This window comes from Meleagris gallopavo, chromosome 17 (assembly GCF_905368555.1).
Source record: "Meleagris gallopavo chromosome 17, MGAL_WU_HG_1.1, whole genome shotgun sequence".
NCBI classification, from domain to species: Eukaryota; Metazoa; Chordata; class Aves; order Galliformes; family Phasianidae; genus Meleagris; species Meleagris gallopavo.
Window position 1 is genome coordinate 7,924,768 of NC_139420.1, and position 21,657 is coordinate 7,946,424.

The window sequence follows — 21,657 nt, forward strand, 5'->3', positions numbered from 1 at the left end:
TGCAGACTGTTCTAGTGCTGTCACTGACAGTAAAGAAATTCTTCCCTTCTCAGCCTTCTCATCTTCAGACAGAAGAGTCTCAGATCTCTCAGCCTTTCCTTATGCAGGAGATGCTCCAGACCCCTAACCCTTATATATATGAGATGTCACTCATAGTTGTAGGGGACATCTCTTTAATGCAAGTGGATTTTAAACTGGTGCTTCCCAGTGTATGGTGGACTTGTCAAAAGAAATGCATCCATTTCCAGATGTCAATTCACACTTCCTAATAACCTGCAATCTTACTTATTGTGTTCTGCAGCTGGTATAACAGAAGCTTGAGTGTGAACAGCACTGTGACTCAAAAGAAAGCTTTCCTTTGTGCTTTTGACCATAACTCTTGATTATTGCAAACCATATCAGAGATGGTTGTTCATTCAGCTCAGCAGATGAACTTTATAAAGCAAAAGATGACTGTTTCTGAAAGGGCTTGGAGTAGTTGAAGTTGAAAACCAGCAGTTCACAAGCTGGATCAATTTTTAAGAGAATCTCATTTCCTTCACCTCAGCTTTCCATCGCGCAGAAGGAAGTTTTGGCTTGCTGATCATGCTCAGGCTTTTCCTCTGCAGACTTTGGGAACACTCAACCTCTTGTGCAGTGGGCAGAGGGGGTAAGGATTTGGGATTTTGGAGTCTGGGACCACAAGTATCTCAAAACTTCATTTACAGATAACCTCTGAGAAGTGTCAGACTGAAACAAGTAGAAAATAAGGTCCTCACGCTCTTTAGTCAGGTATTTTGATGCATGGAAGTCAGTCTTGTATTATTTCTGAGTACACATAGTTTTTTCTGACATTAGAATCACTAAAAGGCATTAATGCATAGATCATTGTATACAGAATGACACCTAGGCTCCAGATGTCAGAAATCCCAGGGTCACAAGGATTGTCCTGCAGCAGTTCATGGGCTGCATATGCATATGCTGAGAATGGATCTTCCCTTTTCACCCTGAGACAAATATTGGAAAAGTCAAGTCTGACATCTTGACGTTTAAATGTTCATTGGGAAGGATATTCACAGATTTCAGGTCTCTGTGAGCTACAGCTAAGTCATGGCAATGCTTGATGGCAGAAGCCAACTGCTGGAACTTAAAATGAGTAAAGTTCTCTTTCACAGCTTCTGTCATCTTGACATGGCCCAGGAGGTCTCCCTTTACCCCCAGCGCCATAAAGATGTACAATTTCCCCCCTGATATCTCAAAGATCTCAGTTTTGATGATTGATGGGTGGTGCAAATGTTCCATCTGTTTCCCTAGGGAGAAATCAGTCCAGGAAGTCCTGAGGCATTCTGTTGTCAATTATCTTTATAGCCACATTGCTTTATAACCTGTTGCAGCAGGCTAATTTCACTGCCATAGGAGACTTCTCCTAGTGTGGTGCTCAGGTTGAAACCTTTCTTTCAGTGTTACTTTAGGGGTGTCTTCCTCTTCAGTCTTTGGTTTACCAGTTTTAGACTATTTTTTTTTCCCCACAAGCTAAAATGGAGAAGGAATCATTCATAACGATGATCACAAGAAAGCTCCTCCTGAAGGCATTAAACTATTGGAAAATTTTCTGAAGTAATTTGAATTTGGTTTAGTGGTGGTGATGGGTTGATGTGAACTAAGATTAGTGGTTCCAACCTTAATGATTCTATGAATTTCTACTGCTGAAGGTTTCCTGCCGTACCCAATAGATAGAAATCTAGTCTTAGCTCTTCTTGCTGGTTATCGTGAGTTTTCAAAATACTTGTTGGTAGGTTAAGTTTTTAAATGTTTTCACTGAATGGACCAATGCTCTGTTTATGTTGCTTGGCTTCATATTCAAGCACGACAGTGTATCTGAGTTTGTTATTGCAGTAGAGCATTTTGAAACCTTTCTGAAGCTGTTTAATTGTTCATGTTCGTATCTCAGGAGGCACACAGGGTTAAGTACTACGTGAAGGAGCTCCTAAAGGTGCTGGGGAGCAAGGGATGCTGGTTTTTTTGTTTGTTTTGTTTTCAGAGTGGCTGCGTTCAAGAACTGTTTGTTTCTATTTGCTTTGTGCTTTCCCTTAACTTTCTTTCCTCGGTTCTCTTTCAGTCCCTCTGTTTCCTAGCTCTGATGATTGGCTGCTTCCTGTGGGTTTGGCAGCTGTTATTTTCTTAAACCCTTACTCATCGAGTAAGTTGCATTTTGACTTCCAGCTTCTGCTGTACTTGAGAAAAGCTCACAACATCACTTCTTCGGAACTGATGGGAGGATGGTGGTTTGTGTGCTGATTGCTTCACTGTAATCGGCCTCTGGGGCTTTTTGCTTTATGTTGGTTTCTGCTTTTTCAAACATAATTTTTCACTCCCAAGTGTATGACTTCAAAGCCTTAATGATGAGAACAACGCAGGGGCTGGGGACAATCCTGCACAGCTCACCAAAGTCATTCTGACAAACATTCTGACATTCTGGGAATTCTGATTATTATTCCCCCCCCCCTTTCTTTGAAACTTGTAGCTATTTTTTATAATTAGCCAGAAAGACGAAGAACAGTTTTAACCGTTCTGAGCTGCGGTTGTTGCAGTACAAGCTGACCTCTGGGTGCAAGCTGAGCCCTGCTGGCAGGAAGTCACAGCCAGCTGAGTACACTGCTTGCACCACGCCTGGGCACAGGGCAGCCTGGGGAACACTGGGCAGCCTGTGTAACACTTGGCAGTCCGGAGCTTTGCTATAATCGCACGACGTTCTCCGCAGGGAATATCCATGGAAATATTTATCCAGCTCTTTGAGCAGTGCCTGCGGATTTCTGTAAGGCTGAGGGTGTTTGGTGCTGTGTTTGCCTTGGTGGAGAGCTTCCTCCTGTGCGGTTTCCACTGCCACTTCCACAGCACCTGTCCCTGGCTGTGACCTTTCCCAGTGACTTTTATAGCACAACTTGTGAGAATAAATTGAGTGATACGGCGTCACTGGGGTTTGTGAGTGCATGAAACGAATAGGTTTTGCTTTTTTTAGTCTGGAAGTAACTAAGGGCTCAGTTTTTTCTTCAGGCAAAAGGAAGAAACAACCAACCTATTCTCAGACACTGATGGATGAATATAAAGAACATCTATTTACTGATGTGTCCGTGTTTTCAGTGATATTTCTTAAGGACTAACTTGGGTAAACAGCTCTGAAGCTTTTAGGTAAAATGTTTATTTCACAATATTCCCACAATCTGCTTGTCTCCATGAAGTCTTCACATCTGTGCTAGGTGTGCTGAAGGCTCTGCTCTGCGTTGCTCTGCCTGCAGCCACGTCCCTGCTGCAGTATGTGTTAATGTTAATTATTAACCCCTGAAGTTTCTGCTTCATTCAGTGCAAGCCAATGCGACCATTGGTTGCCTCTACTCAGAGGCCCTGCTTGATGGGCGATGCGCATACAGGAGCGTTTCAGTGCTCAGCCTTCCTGGCTGGATGCACCCTGGAATTTCTGAGGAGCTGTGCTCGTACCAGGACGTGGCTGGCTCACGGAACAGCACAGCTAGAGCCGTGTCTGAGAATTGTTTTGTGTTGTGCAATCCGTGTTTAGAAGCAGATTGCATAAACTACCTTGAGGCACGGGACGGTGCCGGTCCTGTGTCTTCTCTCGAGTGAGTTAACCTGAAATCAGAAGCCTTGGTTCTGATGGATTGAAGGGCGTTTGTCAGAGCTGTAATTTATTTCCAGGGAAATGCTCTAAAGCTGGTTCTGGGAAGGGCTTTGCAGCCAGGCCGTTCCTGCAGCGCTGCTTTGATGTCAGGGCTCCGCTTCCTGCAGTCGTGCACCCTTGCTATCTGCAATGGAGCTGCCAGAACTCTTCGCCAAAATAGCGCCTTAGACGGCCAAACCCAACGCGAAAACCCACCCGGGCTTAGCGGGCTTTGGTTTATTTTCTCTCAGCGTTACTTTGCCTGCTGTGCGCGGGCAGGAGCAGCGCAGGAAGGGAGAGGAAGGGCCGTGTGCAGATAGAGAAAGGGGCAGCAGGAGCGGGGTGCGGGAAGCGGGGCCCGAGGGGGCACTGACAGCCTTTTATTTGTGACCTTGGAACCGCCGCCTACGAGTGGAAAACATCGAGTTGCGCGTTTTAATTAAATCTCAGCTCTCGATTTCACCGCCGTTTTAAAAAATCTTAGGAAAACACCACACCACCTAGGAGCAAAGCCCCGTCCATCCTTAAGGGCACCCCCCAGCGCAGCCGCCGCCCACTCGAGGCCCCGACGGCGCGCCCCGCAGCCTCCGACCCCAGGGGCGGGGCTTTCTCGGAGGGGGGCGCCGAGCCCCGCCCACCGCGCCGCCGATTGGTCGAGAGCCGCGCTGGAGGGAGGGGGGCGTGGCGGCGCGGGGGAAGGCGGCGGGGAGGCGCGGCCGCCATCTTGTGCGTCGCCGGAGCCAGGCGAGCGGCCCGCAGCGTGGCGCCGCCCGACCCCCGCGCTGCCCCCGCGCCCGCAGCCGCCGCCGCAGCCAGGGCCGCTGGCTCCCGCCCGGGGGCGGCGGCGGACGGGGCGGGGAAGAGCTCGGTGCGGACGGGATCGCCCGGCGGCCGTCCCTCCGCCGCCTCCTCCTCCTCCTCCTCCTCCTTCTTCTCCTCCTCCCGCCGAGCGTCGCCCCGCGCTTCGCTCCCCGCGGGTTTGTGGCGCTGCGCCGGGGGAGGATGAACGGAGGATAAATGGTGCCCAAAGCGGACAGCGGCACCTTCCTCCTCCTCTTCCTCCTGGTGCTGAGCATCACCGAGCCGCTGCGGCCAGGTAGGGGCGGAGGGGGTCGGGGGAGCGGGTTGCGGGCACGGGGCCTGCGGCGCTGCTCGGGCCTGGGCTGCGGCTCGGCTGCGGGCCGGACCAGCACGACGTCTCCGGGCTGCGCTGGACGCGGAACGGCGCCGCGGAGCCCCGCAGGTGTCCGGGGAGCGGCTTTGGAAGCCCCGCTGGAAATACGCGCAGCCCTGCAGCGAGCGGAGCGCCGGGCTCGGCGGGTGCTACTGCTGCCCTGCCTGACCCCGGCGTCGGCGCCCCGTGCGTTGGGTGGCTCGGAACGGCGTGCGGGAGCCCCGAGCCGCTTCTCACCGTGATCATTTGAAGAGAAAAAGCCCTGTTGCATCTTAGTTCTTACCGCATCGTGTCCCCAGTTCTGTGTTCACTTCTTTCAGGGAAGCGGTGCAGCGACGGGATTTTCCTGGTAGCTGCTATAGGCACAGGGCTTTAAAGCATGAAAACGATTAACTTTCCGGAAATTATTGGTGTTTGTTGCCCGAAAGTGATTACTTTTTGAACCGTGTTGCTCATGCATTTCTCTTTGGCTGTTGAACTTGCTCAGAGCTCTTGCCAGGAGGATCCATAGCCTTAGTGTGAGGCTGTCCTCCATAGCACGATGGAAGCTGCTCACTGTTTGTCAGTATGATGATGAGAACGATGGCATTCCTCTCGTAACTTTGAAATCCACTCATTCTTTCCCTTCAAAATAACTCTGATGATCCAAACTAATAAAATGTGACACTGTTAGTGAACTGTGTTCAAGCAAGTTCTCGGTACAGCTGAAGCACAATTGGGTCAGTGTAGGCAGTCCGACTGAAATAACAAACTTGGATGTTGAAACTGCTGTGTGTGTGACTTGCTTTGTTTTATCTTGTTTTTTTGGCAGAGCAGTGTGTATGTTAGGGCTTATGACATGCACTTAAGTAGCCAAAAAAAAAAAAAAAGAAAAGAAAAACTGCTAGCCTAGCTGGTGTTATAGAAGCTAGAGGCCTTTCTGTTGGTCAGGATGCAATGTCAGCTCCATGCCAGGCACCTGCCCTTCTGGCTGATGCTGTGGGCGGTCGAGTCACTGGTTGGAAGCACTCAGCAGAGGTCAGTGTCCTCTTTCAGGTGATAGGCTCCTCTCTGGCCTGGAATTGAGCATTGCAGCCTTTTAGAAATTGGAAAATGGCACTTTCTGTACAGTGTCAGAACATGTGTTACTGTAGTATGGTATCAGATCCTTGTTAGCATCCAGTACTTGGTGGTAGAAGACAAGTTTTTGTCTTGGGTATTGCTCCTTGAATATTTCTCACTATTGCACTAAGGTATCGACTTTAAAGATCTGTGGTCTCCTAGCTAGGCTGCTGGAAATACTTTGTTTGTAAACATCCCCCAGCTGTCATCATTTCAGGTCTGGATTTGGAAGCTGTAGCATTGGGATTCCTCCACAGCAACTCCACATGCGCTGCTTGAACCACGTGTGTGCATGTGTATGGCTACACATGGAACCAGACGTAAAGTAGGAACCTTAGTTCACCTTGTGGCATAACCAGTCACGTGCAGGATGGCATCTGGAGCTTGGTGCTGTTTGAGGAGTTCCTTTGGGACGCCCATCCTGTTTACCATGGCCTGAGCTGTCCATGGTGATGGCGTCCTGTGCCCTGGGGAGGGCCTGCAGGTAGATGCTGCTGTGTGCCCTCACCTCCTTTGCCAAGGTTTGCTTTTAACTTGCTTCACTTACTGTCTCCAACAGGTCGTCTGCTCAGTAACTTAAATATTGTAGGGGCTTATCTTGAGTTAAAACGTGCAAATGGGGAATCTAGTTCATGTGAGTGTGGACTGTGCACAGAACCAAATTTCCCATTTTAAACAAGGAGAATGGCAATGAACGTGTCCCTGTCTCTTGTGGGCAGGTGCATGGATTTCCTCAGAAGAGAGTTACAGTATCGTTTGGACTTACAGTTTATTTTCCTGGTTGTGTTTGTTTTTCTTTCTGCTTCTTTCAACCTGTGTATTGTAGCAACTGTCTTCCTGGTTTACAAAGGATGCCTGCAGCTTGCTTAACTTAAATCTGTACTTGGAGCTATCAAATGAGTGCTGCAGACTGATGTGAGGCTTTATGTACTCTGAGATGAATGTGTAGTCCCTTCACAATTCAGTCCCAGCGAATCAGACTCCTCTTTGTACTTCCATGTTAATTTGACACTAGCTTTGTATCCGTGTTCTTGCTGTGCTCTTCAGATAAATAAAACCTTCTTTTAAGCCTCCTCAACTGTAGTATCTTTTCAGGGAAGCTGAAAGGCAGTGATTTTACATGGACTTATTTTTTTCTGCATTTAGGGTGAGATAGTTGTTAGTAAACTGAGAGAGGAACATTTCTATTTCCTTTTCTCTTTGTTTTGCCAATTTTTCTGTGTTGATGACAAAAGTCTGCTTTACGCAGCTACCATCACTAACAACCTTGGGTGCGCCCTGCAGGCTGTGACATCAGCTCTGGCTGTGGAGATGTGGATTCCTGAAGGTACCATGGGCAGCTACATTTTTCTCAGCCAGTAGGCTTTTAATGGCCCTTTTATGCCTTTGAGAATCTCAGCTTGAATTTGTCCCAAAATTTTTCTCTTTTTCTCCCTTTTTGACCGTAAACTGCTTATTTTGAGCAGTAGCTTCTTTTTAAGCATAGAATAGCCTGGATTGAAAAGGACCACAAAGATCATCCAGTTTCAACTCCCCTGCTATGTGCAGGTCACCAACCAGCAGACCAGGCTGCCCAGAGCCACATCCAGCCTGGCCTTGAATGCCTGCAGGGATGGGGCATCCACAATCTCCTTGGGCAACCTGTTCCAGTGTGTCACCCTCTGTGTGAAAAACTCCCTCCTTAATGCATTATTGAATGTTCCTTATTTATTATTTTGTTCTTATTTTATTTTTTATTTCTTAGTAAAGCATTTCTCCTGATGTTTGGAAGCTACTCATGTGCACTGAAGATCAGCGTGTCAGACCTTTGCAACTAGATGGGTGCCCAGGGAATGGCTACCTGAATATTTCTTTTAAGTATGCACTGAATGGACTGTATCCAGTGATCAGACCTCGTTTTTTGAGCTATTTGCCATGTTGGAGCTGGGCTTCATGTCTTTTTCAGGACGCCTCACAACATCTGCTTCAGGTTATTGAACTCGCCGGCTGAGAGCTGTTGTTTTTATGTGAAGAAATATTTCAGCAATGTTTTAACAGGGTCACGTTGTACTGGAACTAAATTGGGTTTAGGCACTCATTCATTTCTTTCAATTGTCTAAAAAGCAGCAGAGATGGAAACCAAGAATTTGGTTTTGCAGCACAGTTTGAGGATGTGTAGAAAGTTCCTGTTTCTGTCAACATCCCATTACACAAGTGTAAAGCAAAGGTTTGGGGGTCCTTATGTAATATTGTGAACTTAAACAGTCTGAGATGATCGGCACGACACCCTGGGGAATGTTGTCTAGTGGATTAAGTAAGATCATTGCTAAAGACAATAACATGTTTTCATATTTAACAAGATAGTCTGCTTGCTAATGGAAAACACTTAAACGTGGTCAGGCTTTGTATTGGATTTTGTAATAGTGGTATAGTACAGAGGCTTGTCAATGTAGGTCATTGGGCTTTCTTGTTACAGCATTTATCAGGCAGCTAAAAGCCAATAGAGTTGTTCTTGGAGCTTTTTTTCCTCCACCTCAGGGCTAGCTAGAGGAAGTAATTCTGTTATACCTGAGATTGGTTCCTAGAAATTGAGTGCATTTTATCTGATCGGCGGTGCTTAGGCAGATTTGGTGCTGCGAGGTGTCTGATCGAACACCACACAGCCTTGGCTTAGGATCTGCACTTCTTGCTGTGCTGCTTGGTGCGCATGGCTGGAGGTTTGCAAGGTTGTGCAGGAGCAGTGCTGGGGCCTTGGGGCCATACAGTACTTGGTGTTTGTGCTGCCAGCTCCTTCTTGTTGATCTAAAGGTGTAGCTCTTAAACAGAGCTCCTTAATTAGGAGTCTGAAAAGACCCCCAGCAAAACTTGTATGCTGGGGTTGAATTTGTTTGTTTTTGACTAATTCTGTTGTATCAGTTGGTTCAATTGAAGACCGAAATAGATCAGTCATAAAATGTGGCCAAGGCACAGCGTTCCTCTCTCCTAGAGAGATTGCATCAGCTAGCAAATAGAAGCTCTGATTTTGCCTTTTGTTCCTTGTCTCTACCTTGGAGAAAGCTGCGGTGAGTAATGTTTGTTGGGCTCCATGTTGCTGCTAGCTGCAGTCCCTGTGTTTGAATTCAGCTGAACTCCCTGGTGAGGGCTTGGTGCAAGGCAGAAGGTTTTCACTGCACCTCCTCTGCCAATGCTGCTGCACGCAGGCCTGCCCCCCGCTCAGCCCCTCATTTTTCAATGTTCCAATTGTTGTTTAACTCTCATCCTGCTGTGTATCAGTGTTCTGTTTTCCTGGTGTCTTGCTGCTCTGCTGTTTGTTGCTGTTCTGAGCTGTAAGCGAGGTTATTGGGTTTAAAAACTTCCTTGCAGCCGCTGTCGGTGAGGGGACAAGGCCAACGGTATGAGCAGCAGCTGTGATGCGGTGAGATTGGTCATTCCCAATTGTAAAGCAAACTTTGGGGTGCGTGTAGGCTTGCTGCTAGCTGTGCCCGTGCAGTAAGGAGGAGCAAGGGCCTGCGGGCAGACAGTGCCTTGTGTGCACGGCTGGGATTCTCGGAAGCAGTAGAGCAGAAGGGGATTCTGATGGACGTGACTTCTGTGTCCCCGCAGTGGGTTCAGGAGTAGAGCAAGGCGAGGCCATGGAGAAGTGCTGCTGTAGGCACAGCGGTTGTGGAAGGGCCATCAGACCTTTTTAAGAGCTGGGGATTGACACAGCTGGTTCAAAGAGTTCAGAACTTTAGATACTGAGAATGAAAGAGGTAAAATCCCCCAGTGAATGCTGGAAAACCAACCTGGAAGGTGTGAGAAATTGGGCAGTCCACCTTCCTGGCTCCAACAGAAGCAGGGGAACACGGGCAGCTCCCCAAGGAGCCAAGCTTCTCCTGGCTCCTGTGGCAGAGCCTCCAAACACAGCCTCCTTCGGTCACGCTGGCTGGCAGGGTGTTGTTTGTTTTGCAGCTGCAGCATATGATTCCTGCCCAAGTACAGTATTGTGCATGTGTCCCCCATACGCTGCAGTTTTAGGGAACTGTTTGCCAGTTTCCAAGACTGTTCTGGTGCCAGGGCCAGCAGTTCTTTCTTGGTGCCAAGTGTGGGTTGGTGCCTGGCACTACCATGGTGCTGCTGGCTGCCCTGGGGGAGTTTGTGTATCATGGAACGTCTGTGCATGGCAGGCACAAACCCATGCATTGCACTCACTGTACAGTTGGTGGAGAACTTGTTGAGGGTTGATGAGAACTCTCAGCTCCTTGGGTTGGCACTGATGACTGCAGCAGAATTCCAGCAATCAAGTGACTTACATACGTGAGGGGGATGAACCTTTAATCTGCATTCCCCAAAGTGTCAGATCTCTGGTGTGTTGTGGTTTCCTGTGAAACTTTTAATTTCAGCTTTGTGCTAAAGGGTCAGTCCTCTCATTCTGTATTTGATGAACAGCGTTTTAATGGTATTCGTTATATGGAGCTGCTGAGGAGGTTATAGTCAGTGTTTGATGCCTACCATTTAGATTATTGAGAAATACAAATTTTCTCAAGCTTAATAGGAATTGATAGTTGCCTCATTAAGTAAAGCTAAACAAAATAGCACTCAGCTTCCTAGTTAATTAAAATTAAATTTGGTTGATCTAAGCGTTATATTTGGTTTCCACTGTGTTTATTGACTAGTGCATGGAAATGTAGAATTGGCTGTGGATGAGTTATGTGAATATTTGACTATGCTTACTGAGGTTTTTGGTCCTATTTTCATAAAATTGGAGAGGGGAGGTGGGTGGTGGGTGGTGAGCTTTGCTTCTGCTCCAGTGTTGGGGAGGGACTCTGAATAACACAGTGGGTTGTCCTGCAGGATTCGTTTATATGGATTTGCTTTGTCTGTACTCAAGTTCATTAGCAATTTAAATGAAAAGGATTCCTTCTGACTTAAGAGTAACATGTTTTACTTGATTAAGGAGCAAAGCCAAAAACCAAACCCGGGAGTCTTACAGCAGTGACATCCAAGAGCAGACCTAACCAGGAGCACCCGCAGTTCTGGCAGTAGCTTGGAGAGAAGCTGTGCAAGGATACTGTGCTGTATCAGTGTCCATCTGTGGCTTTCTGAGCCCGATCAGGTGGGATGTGGGTAATTAATCCTCGTGTTTTGATACAAGAAACTCTTGCCCAGGCCCTTGTTTTACTGCAGAATGGGAGTGCATGGTATCACACGTGGTGTGGACAGATGCGGCGGTGACCAACACGGGCTGCATTCCTGCCGTGCTGGGCTCCGCTGGGTCCACGGAATGCTATTCAAAGCACGACCATTTGCGTGACAGCTACTGCAGCAGCTACTTTGCAAAGGGTAGAATGTGTTCTCAGTATCCCAGATCAGAATGTTTCTGTGTATCAAATTTTTGCTTTTAAGTGCTCTAGGTGCTTGCACATCAAGTCCTGTGCAAGACGTGAAGAGAGAAATGAAGCAGGAGCCGGAGGTTTTTGTAGTCTGGGCTGCATTCGAACAGTGCTTATCTGCATAGAGAACCTCCTGTTTCCCCTTGTTGTTTGAGGCCGTAATTTTCAAGATTTAAAATTAAGAAGTGGGGTTAGTTTTTGGACAGCAGTGTCATTAAAAGTGCCTAGCTTCACATGTAGGATTTTACTACCTACTTGCTTGGCATTAAAGGTTATTGCAGCAAGGTATCCTTAATGCATGTTTGACCTTAAATGATGTGTTTTCTTTGCATTTGTTTGGGTTGCTCACATGCTGAAAATTTGGGGATATGAATCCTGTACTGAGAGAAACAGTGACGTTAGCTTTTGTTTTGTTTTGTTTTTCCACAAGGTGGGAACATGTGTTGTCCTGTTGGAAGTCAATGGAGCTGCTTCCTAATATCTTTGCAATCTGGCAGTTCCTACTTTCAGTTTAAGGGTGGTTACAAATTAGCCTTGATTGCTCTGATAGTTCTTGAATTGCTCTTATCACATTTCATCTGAATGCTCTTCTTGTTGAAACTTGATCTAAAGAAAATATTAATGCTGTTCATGTAGAACTTTGGGTTGAAGTTTTCCTTTCCTTTATGGAAAACTCTTATTTCTCTGAGTAACTGTTTGCTTTGCTGGATTTTTTTTTTTTTTTTTAATGCTTACAGTTTATTTTGCCCCAGGGAATACAGATGCTTTCCCTCGTGAGCCTTGTTAAGTGTAAATAAGGCTTTGCGTAAGCACAGATATTGTACCTTACCTCTTCCTGCAGAAAGGCTTCATAGTTTGTGTTCTTCTCTAATCCTGAGGATGCAGCAGGTTGGAGGAGAGGCACTAATCTGACATGCCTGCATTTCTGTGGGTAGTTCTGGTAGGCAGCTCCCAGGCAATGGCACACAGTGCTTGGGTATCCTTAGATCCTCTGCATCTCTTCTTAGGTGTGTTCCAACAAACATAGGCTGGTGGAGCAGCAGGCCAGGGCCCTCTGGAAGCTAGAGCTCAGAATTATCTCAGCTGGGTGGAAAACTGAGGATGTGCAGGCAGGCTCTGGTGCTGCATGACATAGGTCACTTGATGCTGCTGAACTAAACATGAAGTCCTGCTTTAGTCTTCATAGAACAGCTGAAGTCCTGAAAGAGGTTGTTAGTGTAATGGAAACGTAGGCTTTAATTCTGAGCCATATTAAAGGTTCTTGAGTCCCTGTGGTTTTGGCTTTGTAGCCAGTGATTCTTTGTGCCAGAGCTGTATCTTGCTCTTCCCTTCAGCTAATCTGCTTATTATCATAATATAGCCGTTTCTTGAGGGGGGGGGAAGGGGAACCCACCAAAAAAACAAGCCTGTTATTTAGCTGCTATCATCACTGTTAGGAAAATAAAGCAGTTTTCAGTCTGTGGTGCTGCATTGCATGATTCATAGTCTTTTAACAAAGTTCAACAGAAAGCAAAGCTTGCTACTTGAGTTTTTGCAGTACTGAAGAATTGAGAATTGCTTTTTTTCCCCCTTTCTGTGTCAGTATTAGGAAGAAGTGTCCACAGTGATAAAACACAAAGTCTGTATTTTCTTAGCCTAAGCAATCGCAGCCAGGGTTCCCACTCAAGACGCTCCGATGTTGGGTTGGCTGAGTGCCGGGTCTCTTGCACTGCCTAAGGTTGTGTGGCTGTGTGTGCTTTTTTTCTTTTAATCCTTACTGGCATTGAATCTACCCTGCAGACAAAGAACAGACAATGAATCGGAGTGAACGACACTTGTGAGCAGGAAGAAACTGGGTCAGTTCCAAGCTCATGCGGGTGTAGGTATAACATCGATGGGTCTGGAGGGGATGAGGGGAAGCGGGCTGCTAACATTCCTGAATGCGATGTGAAATCTTCTGATGGATTTTTAGGATCATTTAGCATAACTCAGTATGACAGAACACTGAGTAATACAGAATGCTCATTAGTTATTCATTAGAATTTACAGTTTTCAGCTGGAGCGCTGTCACAGTTTTAATTACTTTACAAAACTACATGCTGAGGTCATGCAGAGAACTGCAATGCCTGTAATGTGTATTATTTATTTATTGGAAGTTACAAATCCACTTAGCGGGAACAAGGAACTTTGGGATTTCTGATTTTGAGGTGCTGGTTGTATTTGGCTCTGATGAGAGATGCCATGAACTAATTGTGCTCGTAAAGCTTAGCATGGGTCAAGATACACAGAATCAGTCATAAGAAAAAAGCCATTTTCAATTTTAATAGATTTATTCTTAAGTGTGTCAAAATATGAAATGATAGTGGGACATGTAAGTACAGATCTAAAGCACGTAGATTTGCTCTCATAAAATATAAGTAAGACCTGTTGGACAGGTTGAAGAAAATCTGAATGAGAAGAGCTCCTGGCCAAAGCACTTGTAGCCAGTGTTTTCCTTACTGCTTAATCAGCTTTCAATAACAGTAATTGCGTCTTCAGAATATTTTCTTGCAGGTTGATTCATCTGGTTTGATGCAACGAGCAACTCTGATATTGAGAAAGCAGGAAGCAGTTTTGTTTTCCTTCAGTCTGTAAACAAATGTGAAGATCTGCCAGGTCCAGTCTTGAGAAACCTGAGCAAAATAAGCGATGTACACGAAGTACACACAGCTTCCATTGTTCATTACAGCTTCAAGTACATGACTTTGTATGTGAGCTTGTCTTTTCAGTTACAGTAATAGTTTATAATAGAAATAACAATAAATGCTGGCTTTGTGCATTTAATCAAATTTTAATTTCCATACAAATGAATCACAGCAGACAAGAACAATTAGCATAGGAGATGAAGAATGGCATTTCTTTGTCTTCAGAATGAAACAGATTCAAATGCTAGGAGTGTAAACACTAAAAGCTGGCTTCCATCCGTACTGTTGGCTGCCAAAAGAGTATCTTAATGTATCAGACTTTACTGGCTGATGAATCTCTAAATTAATGAGAAATTAAATCATAGCAACTCAGTCCCGCATCATCAGTGACTGCAGTCAGAGTTTAATCTTTATATCAGAGCTTTCTCCTGAAATGAGTGGTATGTTTTTGGGCTTTGGTTCAGAGCAATAGCTGCATCGCTTCATACATGTGCCCGTCTCTTCAACTGGGAGCTGCCAAGGCTGTGGGTTCCTGCACCACTTTGTGGATGGTGGGTCTGCATTAGGAATGCGTGGCTTAAAAGTGAGGGAGTGTGTCAGTGGCACATTTCTGGCTTGGAGATTCTGCTTTCAGGTAGCCCGTTTTTTCAGTAGATCCTGTAGATGGTAAACAGCAGTGTCTTGGTTGGAATTTAGATTCTGAAAGCTTCATTGTGCTCACAAGTGCTTTGCAGGAGGTGTTTGTTACACACGTGCCTGAGGCACGGCCTCTGGTGTAGAATTTTGTTGGGCTGAGTTTCTTTTCTTCTCTATCTCAGTCTCGAATTGAGGGAACGTAGATGGCCCTGTAAGACGGTAGCAAAGCATTCATAGTTGCCCACTGGTTTATTTTCTCAGAAGGGTGTTGATGGCTCTGTAGTGCTTGTAGCCAGAAAGGTGCCCGTTTGGGCCCACGTGTAATTGGCTTCTGTTTCTCGGTTGAAAATTTTTAGAGCTTGATGGTTTTTGCCCTTCCCAAAGAATTATTTCCAGCTCTGCCACTTCTCCCACCGCTGTGGTGGTGTGTCCTGGGCCTTCATGCAGGCGGCCCTCGTGGCAGCTGGGTTGAGGTCCTCATGCCACACTGAGGGCTGGCAGTGGTGGCAGAGGAAAAGCTGTAGCTGACACAGCTTGAAATGAATGTGGACAAATGCTGTCAGATTTGACATGAAGCTTGCTGGTTCAAAGCGACCTCATCAAATTCATTCAGAAAAGTGAACTAGCAAGGTGAACTTGTATTGAATCAGCACTTTGTTTCTTGTGGCTGTTATGGTCTTGATTTGATATTGGAAGCTCTCAATGAGATTTACTGTGTTGCGGGTTCTGAATTTAGATCCTCTCAGCCTTACTTTCAGTTATAACACTTCTGTGAGTAACTACTTGTCCCTATGCTTTCTGCATAGAAAAGGAGAGAGATGAGTAAGAAATTAGTTCTATTTAAAATGAAAGTAGGAGGTGTGCTTGTCCAAATGCACCTCTGGAAGACTTGAAGCAGAAAACACAGGCTGCAGTTAGCATAGGGCCCAGGGCGGCACACAGCTGGAGCCATGCACCAGGACTTGCCTGTGCTCAGGCCCCAGAAGGAAAACATTCTTGATTATTCAGATTAAATGAGATAATTGGACCTGGAAGGACTTCCTGCATCGTTTTATAATGGAGAAAAGGTGCTCACTGCATGAAACCTGTACAGCTGTGCTGGAATTCGGGACAGAATTGGGAACATCTTTGCAGGAAAAAAAGTTTTCTGTAGAAGCATAAACAGCTGCCTTGAAAACTGCTTCCCATAGGAAACTAGGATTTTTGTATTATTAAAAGTCCTGATGATTTTGTTGCTAACTTAGAGAAAATATTAGGCAGCTGAAGGAATTGACGACTTGTTTATATGGCACTGTTTAAACTAACTTACTGCCTTGCTTGTGGTGCTTGATGAATTAAGAAGTGAGTTTTGTTTTAAGTTTCAAATTTCAGGTTCACAGCCAGCTTTGGCAGGACTTCCCTTGGGTGAGTGACTCCAGTGGGTGCACTGGGATATCTGATGATGCGTCCTCAAAAATTGGTATTGGCATATAGGAACATAATACTGTGCTGTATGTTAAGTTTGTAGAGCTGATACAAAACCTGTCAGTTTATACTATGTGTAGTAGAGAACTACGAGTGATGCTGTTTCCATTGTGCGCTTGCTTCCCTTCTTCCCAACAAATGCCAAAGGAATTGAGTTGAGAAAGCTGGAGGGTTGCATTGTGTTGTGTTTTTGTTTGCTGGTGCTGATGTGTGTCCTACACAGAGCTGGGCAGGGGATGTTGCAGGATGCAGCATGCTGCTGTGCTCCTGGTGTGCCCTCCTGGTCCTCCAACAGCTGCAACGGCTTGGCTGGAGAGAACCAGCCTTTGGAATTGATGGCCAAGGAGGTGCTAGGTAAGTCCAGTTGGGGAATGAGCTCATTTGGTAAGGCGCTTGGATTTCCTCAATGATTGCATCTTGTTTGTCTTTGTGTTGAACCACAGCAGGCAACAAATAGAAGCAAAACGATTTAGAGGAAACTCTTCCAGAGACCTCACGGTGAATTGGGTGCTTGACTAATGCAGAGAGATGTGGGCTCGGGGCTAAGAGCACAGGAAATGATATTGACAGTGTTTTCAGAACACAGAGCTTTTCATTTTGCACTGGGCCCTGCCTTCGTAAACATGTTTGTACACCCCATGTACACACATTGTTCACAGAGGAGTGTCTGTAACGCAGGAAGCAACAACATTATGGCATGTAGGTGGCTTATTTTAATGCCTGTGATTTCAGGACAGTGTCATTATTTACCTGACCCAGCTGTGTGTAATTGTACTTACAGCAGTAGTGGCATGTATGGATCTGTGCAGAGACTACATGTAGTGTAATGGAGACCTGCAGCTGGGCAGAAAGCAGTCTTGTATGGGAAAACATCTACCAGCGGCTCATTGCTTGGAATGGCCATAAGTTAAGAAACCTGATGTTCCGTGCTGATGCTGCACAAATGTGGGAAAACAAGCTGCCATCCTAGTGATAGTATAAGGGGGAACAATTTTAAACTGAAAGAGTAGAGATTTAGATTAGATGTTAAGGGGAAGTTTTTCACTTAGGGCGATGAGGTCTGCCTGGAGAGGCTGGGGATGCCCCATCCCTGGAGGTGCCCGAGGCCATGGATGGGACCTGGGCAGCCTGAGCTGGGGGAGCAACTAGTCCATGGCAGGGTTAGGTCTGGGTGGGCTTTATGTTCCCTTCCGACTTAAGCCACTCTATGATTCTGTGATTGAGCTGTGCTGCTGGGAGTCTGCTGCAGTTCTCAGCCATTTTGTGGTCTGACTATGATCCAAGTGGGTGAGGTGTGAAGAGGATTTGCCCTAGGAGAGCACGTTATCAGTATCCTATAGCAGTGCAGAAGGATGTGCTGTGATGGAGCAGTGAAGGTGAGATATTCCTGAAAGATATTGAGGGACACAAATTTAAGCTGAATTATTAGGTTCTGGCTTTTGATAGATGGAATTGGAGTATATACATAAAAAGCTTTGAAAAATCATACTTTTTATAATGCTAATTAGGACTGACAGAATAATGATGGCAAGTAGGCAGTGCTGTTGTAGGAGCAGGCATTGCATGTTTGCAGATATTGGCAGTTTCTTTTGAAGGATGTGCTGATAGGTGTGAATTCTACAACAGAGCTTAAGCTAGAAACTGAAATCAGGTTCAGCAATATGGAAATTGTTTTACAAGTACTTTTGTCATATGGCTCTAAATTGCATTGGACTGTAGATCATGTCTGAGTGGGTCCTGGTGTATGTAGTGACTGGAGTGGAAATTGTGTTGTGAGTTTGTTGTGTAATGGCAGCACTTAAAAGCTGCCATAGTGTGTTTTTACACCTCAGTTCTGAGAAGTGAGCAAGCTATCTTAGTCCCCTGTAGGATGCAAGTAGGGAACACTGCTCTTGGCTGCTTCTGGGTCCCACAACTCTCATCTCAGTCTGGAGCTGGGCTTGGGAAGGCTTTGCCAATGTGTATTTGCCTTCCTTCTGTTTGTTAGAGATACCAGCTTATCTGCAGGTATGTGGAAGGAGCAGAAGTGAGACACACTATAGTGTAATTGTCTTGAAAATCCATTTTAGAAACCGAAGAGAATATGTTGTTCTAACATGATCAACTTGTATTCTTGCTAGTATTTCATAAGTGGAAAGCTTACCTCTCAGTGATACCCGTATTCTTTTTGGGTGAGGGTAGTACAGCAGTAGCAACTGGCAGATCAGAGCACTGCATTTCATAGAGAGAGCTGAATTGAAATGTCTGTGACTGCACAAACCAGAAATCTGCCAGTTAGATCTAATGTATATTTTTAATTAGGAAATTTTTCCTATGGCTTTGTGCTAGAATTCTTTCTCAAACCCTGGAAGCAGGCCCTCCTGTCTGTTAGAGCTGCAAACATCCAGTTGAAAGTATGGAAGTGATCTGAAGCTAAGCAGCATTTAGCAGGCATTACACAGTGACCAATTTATGTATATTTAGACCTAGAAGAATATATTACATTTGAGACAAAACACAACTTTCTTCTTTTGCAGAGCTCCGCTGCACCCCGGGGCAGTTTGCGTGTCGGAGTGGTACCATCCAGTGCATCCCTTCCAACTGGCAGTGCGATGGATGGCCCACCTGCGAGGACGAGAGCGATGAAGTTGACTGTCCAGGTAAGGCTGCTCAACCCAACACCACCTTATCTTTTTGTGTGGCTTACTCTACAAACATTTTTTCAGTTGACTGCATCATACTTTGGTGCTGACAGTCTGTAGATGTGCTGGCAGCGAGGAAGGTTTCAAGTCTGAAAAAGAGACTTTCTTCGCGGAGAAAAATCATGTTGCAATTAAACTGAGATGACACGTAAGCCTGAGGTTAAGTTCTGAATTACAGTTTGGGTTGCGTGAGTGCATCGCTCAGGCTGTACTTAGTGACATTGCTGGACTAGGTAAAGAGCTTCTTTTATTGCTACCTGTTCCGATTACAATTCGTGCGCTTAAGTGGAGAACTTTGTTCTGCCAAACAAACTGTGGTATTTACTCTTTATGAGCTAATGCATGTTCTCGGGGGCCTACTGCCAGCAACAGTTCTCTGCTGAAGCTGAGAATCTGAAAGCATAGCTTAGAATTTAACTGTGGCACAATTCAAAACTCTTACCTCTACAGCATGGCTAAGCTGTGTTCAAAAACTGTTTTACGAAGCTCTTTGCCTTTGAGGTACTTAATTTGCTTGTAGAGAATCACGTTGATATCACAGCATTCGGTCTGTCTGTCATCATTGTGAGTTTTAAGCTATTTTAGTTGCAGAGGTGCTACCAAATAGTAACATTGGTATTTTGCAGGAACAAGCTGTTCTAAATAGTTATGTTTTTTTTTTAAGTGGAAATAGTAAAGTAAATGTAACACTCAATGTTTGAAGCTGCACACTCGTTAGCCTTCTCCCCACTGTGTGCTGCACACAGATAATGAAAAGAATGTGTTCAGTGCCTTTTTTTTAAATTATTTTTTGGAAGGCTTTTGGCTGGTTTCTGTGAGTGGGTATGTTTGCAGGGAGTGGGGAGAGGAACTTCCTAGTTTCTGAAAATTAAGCCATGCCATTAATGCAGCTTCTGTTTGAGGTTGTTATTCAGGATGTGGATGTCCTTAAAGACAGATGCTTTTATAGTTGTGCTGTTATTCTTCCTCCTTCTTAGCTATTTTTGACCAAATATGAAGAGCTACAAGTTCTGGAGGTCAATGAAAGTCAATAGTTGGGTAAAAAGTCACATTAATGTTTGGATTTACTCAAAAAGCACTGATACTGAAATATTCCATTAGTCCAGAATGATGGTTTGCCTACTGTATCAGTCAGCAATCTTAAGCTGTTGCACGACGTTTGCAATGGGAGGATGAGGACTCATTGACGGATCTTTGAAGAGCGTTTTGGTGTAAGGCTAGGGTAAGGATTTGATAGAAGTGCAATTTCTCAGAGGATGGACTCAGCCTTTGGTTTGGGTGTAGGTCTCGTTGAACTGTCTGGCCTGACATGGTGGGAAGGCCTTCAAGGAGTGTCAGCGAATTTGTGGGAGACTTGATTCATCTCTATGTTCGTATGCAGGAAGAGGAGAGTAACTGGCATAGAGAGTATGAGGGGGGAAAATGATGAAAAGCATAGAGAAGGAAAGTGCTCCACTTGATGAAAAAGTTAATTGGTAAGTAATTGGTGGAAAAGGCTGTATGAAGTTAAAGGAGCCAGCAAGCTGGGTGCGGCGAGAGCTGAGATATTTGCACAGTAACGCAAGGAGGCAGCCAGCAAACCAGAGGAACAGGAACTACTGGTGTAGGTCATAAAACTCTATTATACCTGTGACAGAAATTCAGTGGGGCACCATTGTGAGCTGAAATGGGTGTTGAAGGGCACATGCTGTGTGAACTGCAGAGAGCAGGGACGAGTTTGTGTGCTGCTGTGCATGTGAATGGTGTGTTGGAGTATGAAGAAGGACAGACAAAATTATTCAAGTAATGCTGCTGAGGCCAAGTTAGGCTTGGAAGAGCATGTATTTCTCAGGCTGGGGAAACTAAGCAGTCATGGGACAGACCGACTGCTGAGACATTGATTGGGAAACTAAAGCAACTAATAATAGTAGCACAAAGTCATACTCAGGAGTGATAACTTTCTTCTTTGGCCACTGAATTAACAAGAGATGATGCAGCTTTAAATTTAGAAAATACCTTTGGATTCAAATGAGTAATTGTGAGATGATTCAGCTAAATTTAAATCCTTAGTAATTAAGGTTCTTAATTTCAATAAAGGCAGACCAAACACTAAAAGAACAAGTTAGTGAAGCCACTTGGGCTTGTGAAACTTGGAGAATTAAAACGTCTTCAAATTAAAAGGGATGAAATCTCTCTGAAGCATTAAGAGAAAGCTTGCAAGAAAGGGCTCTGAGTCTGATTGCAGAGCTTTTCACTTTTCAGCCTTTGAGCTGCTAATGGCACCCTTCAACATGAGCAACTCGGAAAACATCAGTGGTGGTGAGTTAGGTTTGTGTGATTCTGATGAGGGTGTGTTTCAATGACTGCTTTGTCATTTTGCCATTTGCAGTGATTTAATATAAGGCCATTGAAAGTTATTTGGCACCATTCACGTTTTTTCAGCCTGATGTCTTTCATGTTAGTAATGAATCTCCTCCTGAGTTAAGAGAATGATCCAGTAATAAAACTGTTTGGTGATTGTGTGTTGTCTTAAGTACAGGGAACATCCCAAACCCTAATACTTCTTTGTTAGGATCACTTCTTTTAACATCTTCTCCAGAACATGAAGAGGTAAGACGTTCATTCATAGACAGTCTGAATAAGTATATTTAATGACTTTTTTTGTCATACCACATGTATACAAAATACACAGCCAAAAGTTTTACGGGAAGGAAGGTGTTTCCAGCTGAGGTGGCTCATACAGTGTATTCTTCTTCCACAAATTATCACCTGACTTTCAGTTTGCCTCATGGCCAGGAAGCTTCAACACTCCTTCCAAAAGTGTTCCAACCCTATGCTTCTTTGCTTAATGATATATTGGGAAAAGCATTTCCGTTGGTTAGTCTTTCATTTCCTTCCTTAATTGGAGTGTTTGTTCACATATTATGAACTACTCCATACTGAGATCTTTAAACTG

At 45.1% G+C, this 21,657-nt stretch overlaps 2 protein-coding genes across 3 annotated transcripts in view; one reads left to right on the forward strand and one right to left on the reverse strand.

Annotated features, from left to right (window-relative positions):
* Window positions 1-621: 621 nt before the first annotated feature.
* On the reverse strand, window positions 622-4,375 carry TSSK2 (testis specific serine kinase 2). Its single transcript, XM_085238825.1, is given in 5 exon segments — window positions 622-825; window positions 827-1,008; window positions 1,011-1,279; window positions 1,281-1,355; window positions 4,245-4,375. Coding segments are annotated over 5 exon segments (861 nt in total).
* DGCR2 (DiGeorge syndrome critical region gene 2) overlaps window positions 4,322-21,657 on the forward strand; it is a 37,164-nt gene continuing 19,828 nt past the window's right edge. For both annotated transcript variants that reach the window (XM_085238222.1, XM_085238223.1), the window contains exons 1-2: window positions 4,322-4,748; window positions 18,558-18,680. In XM_085238222.1, coding sequence (XP_085094348.1) covers window positions 4,670-4,748; window positions 18,558-18,680 — 202 coding nt within the window. In that variant the 5' untranslated portion in view covers window positions 4,322-4,669. The remainder of the gene's footprint in view (window positions 4,749-18,557; window positions 18,681-21,657) is intronic.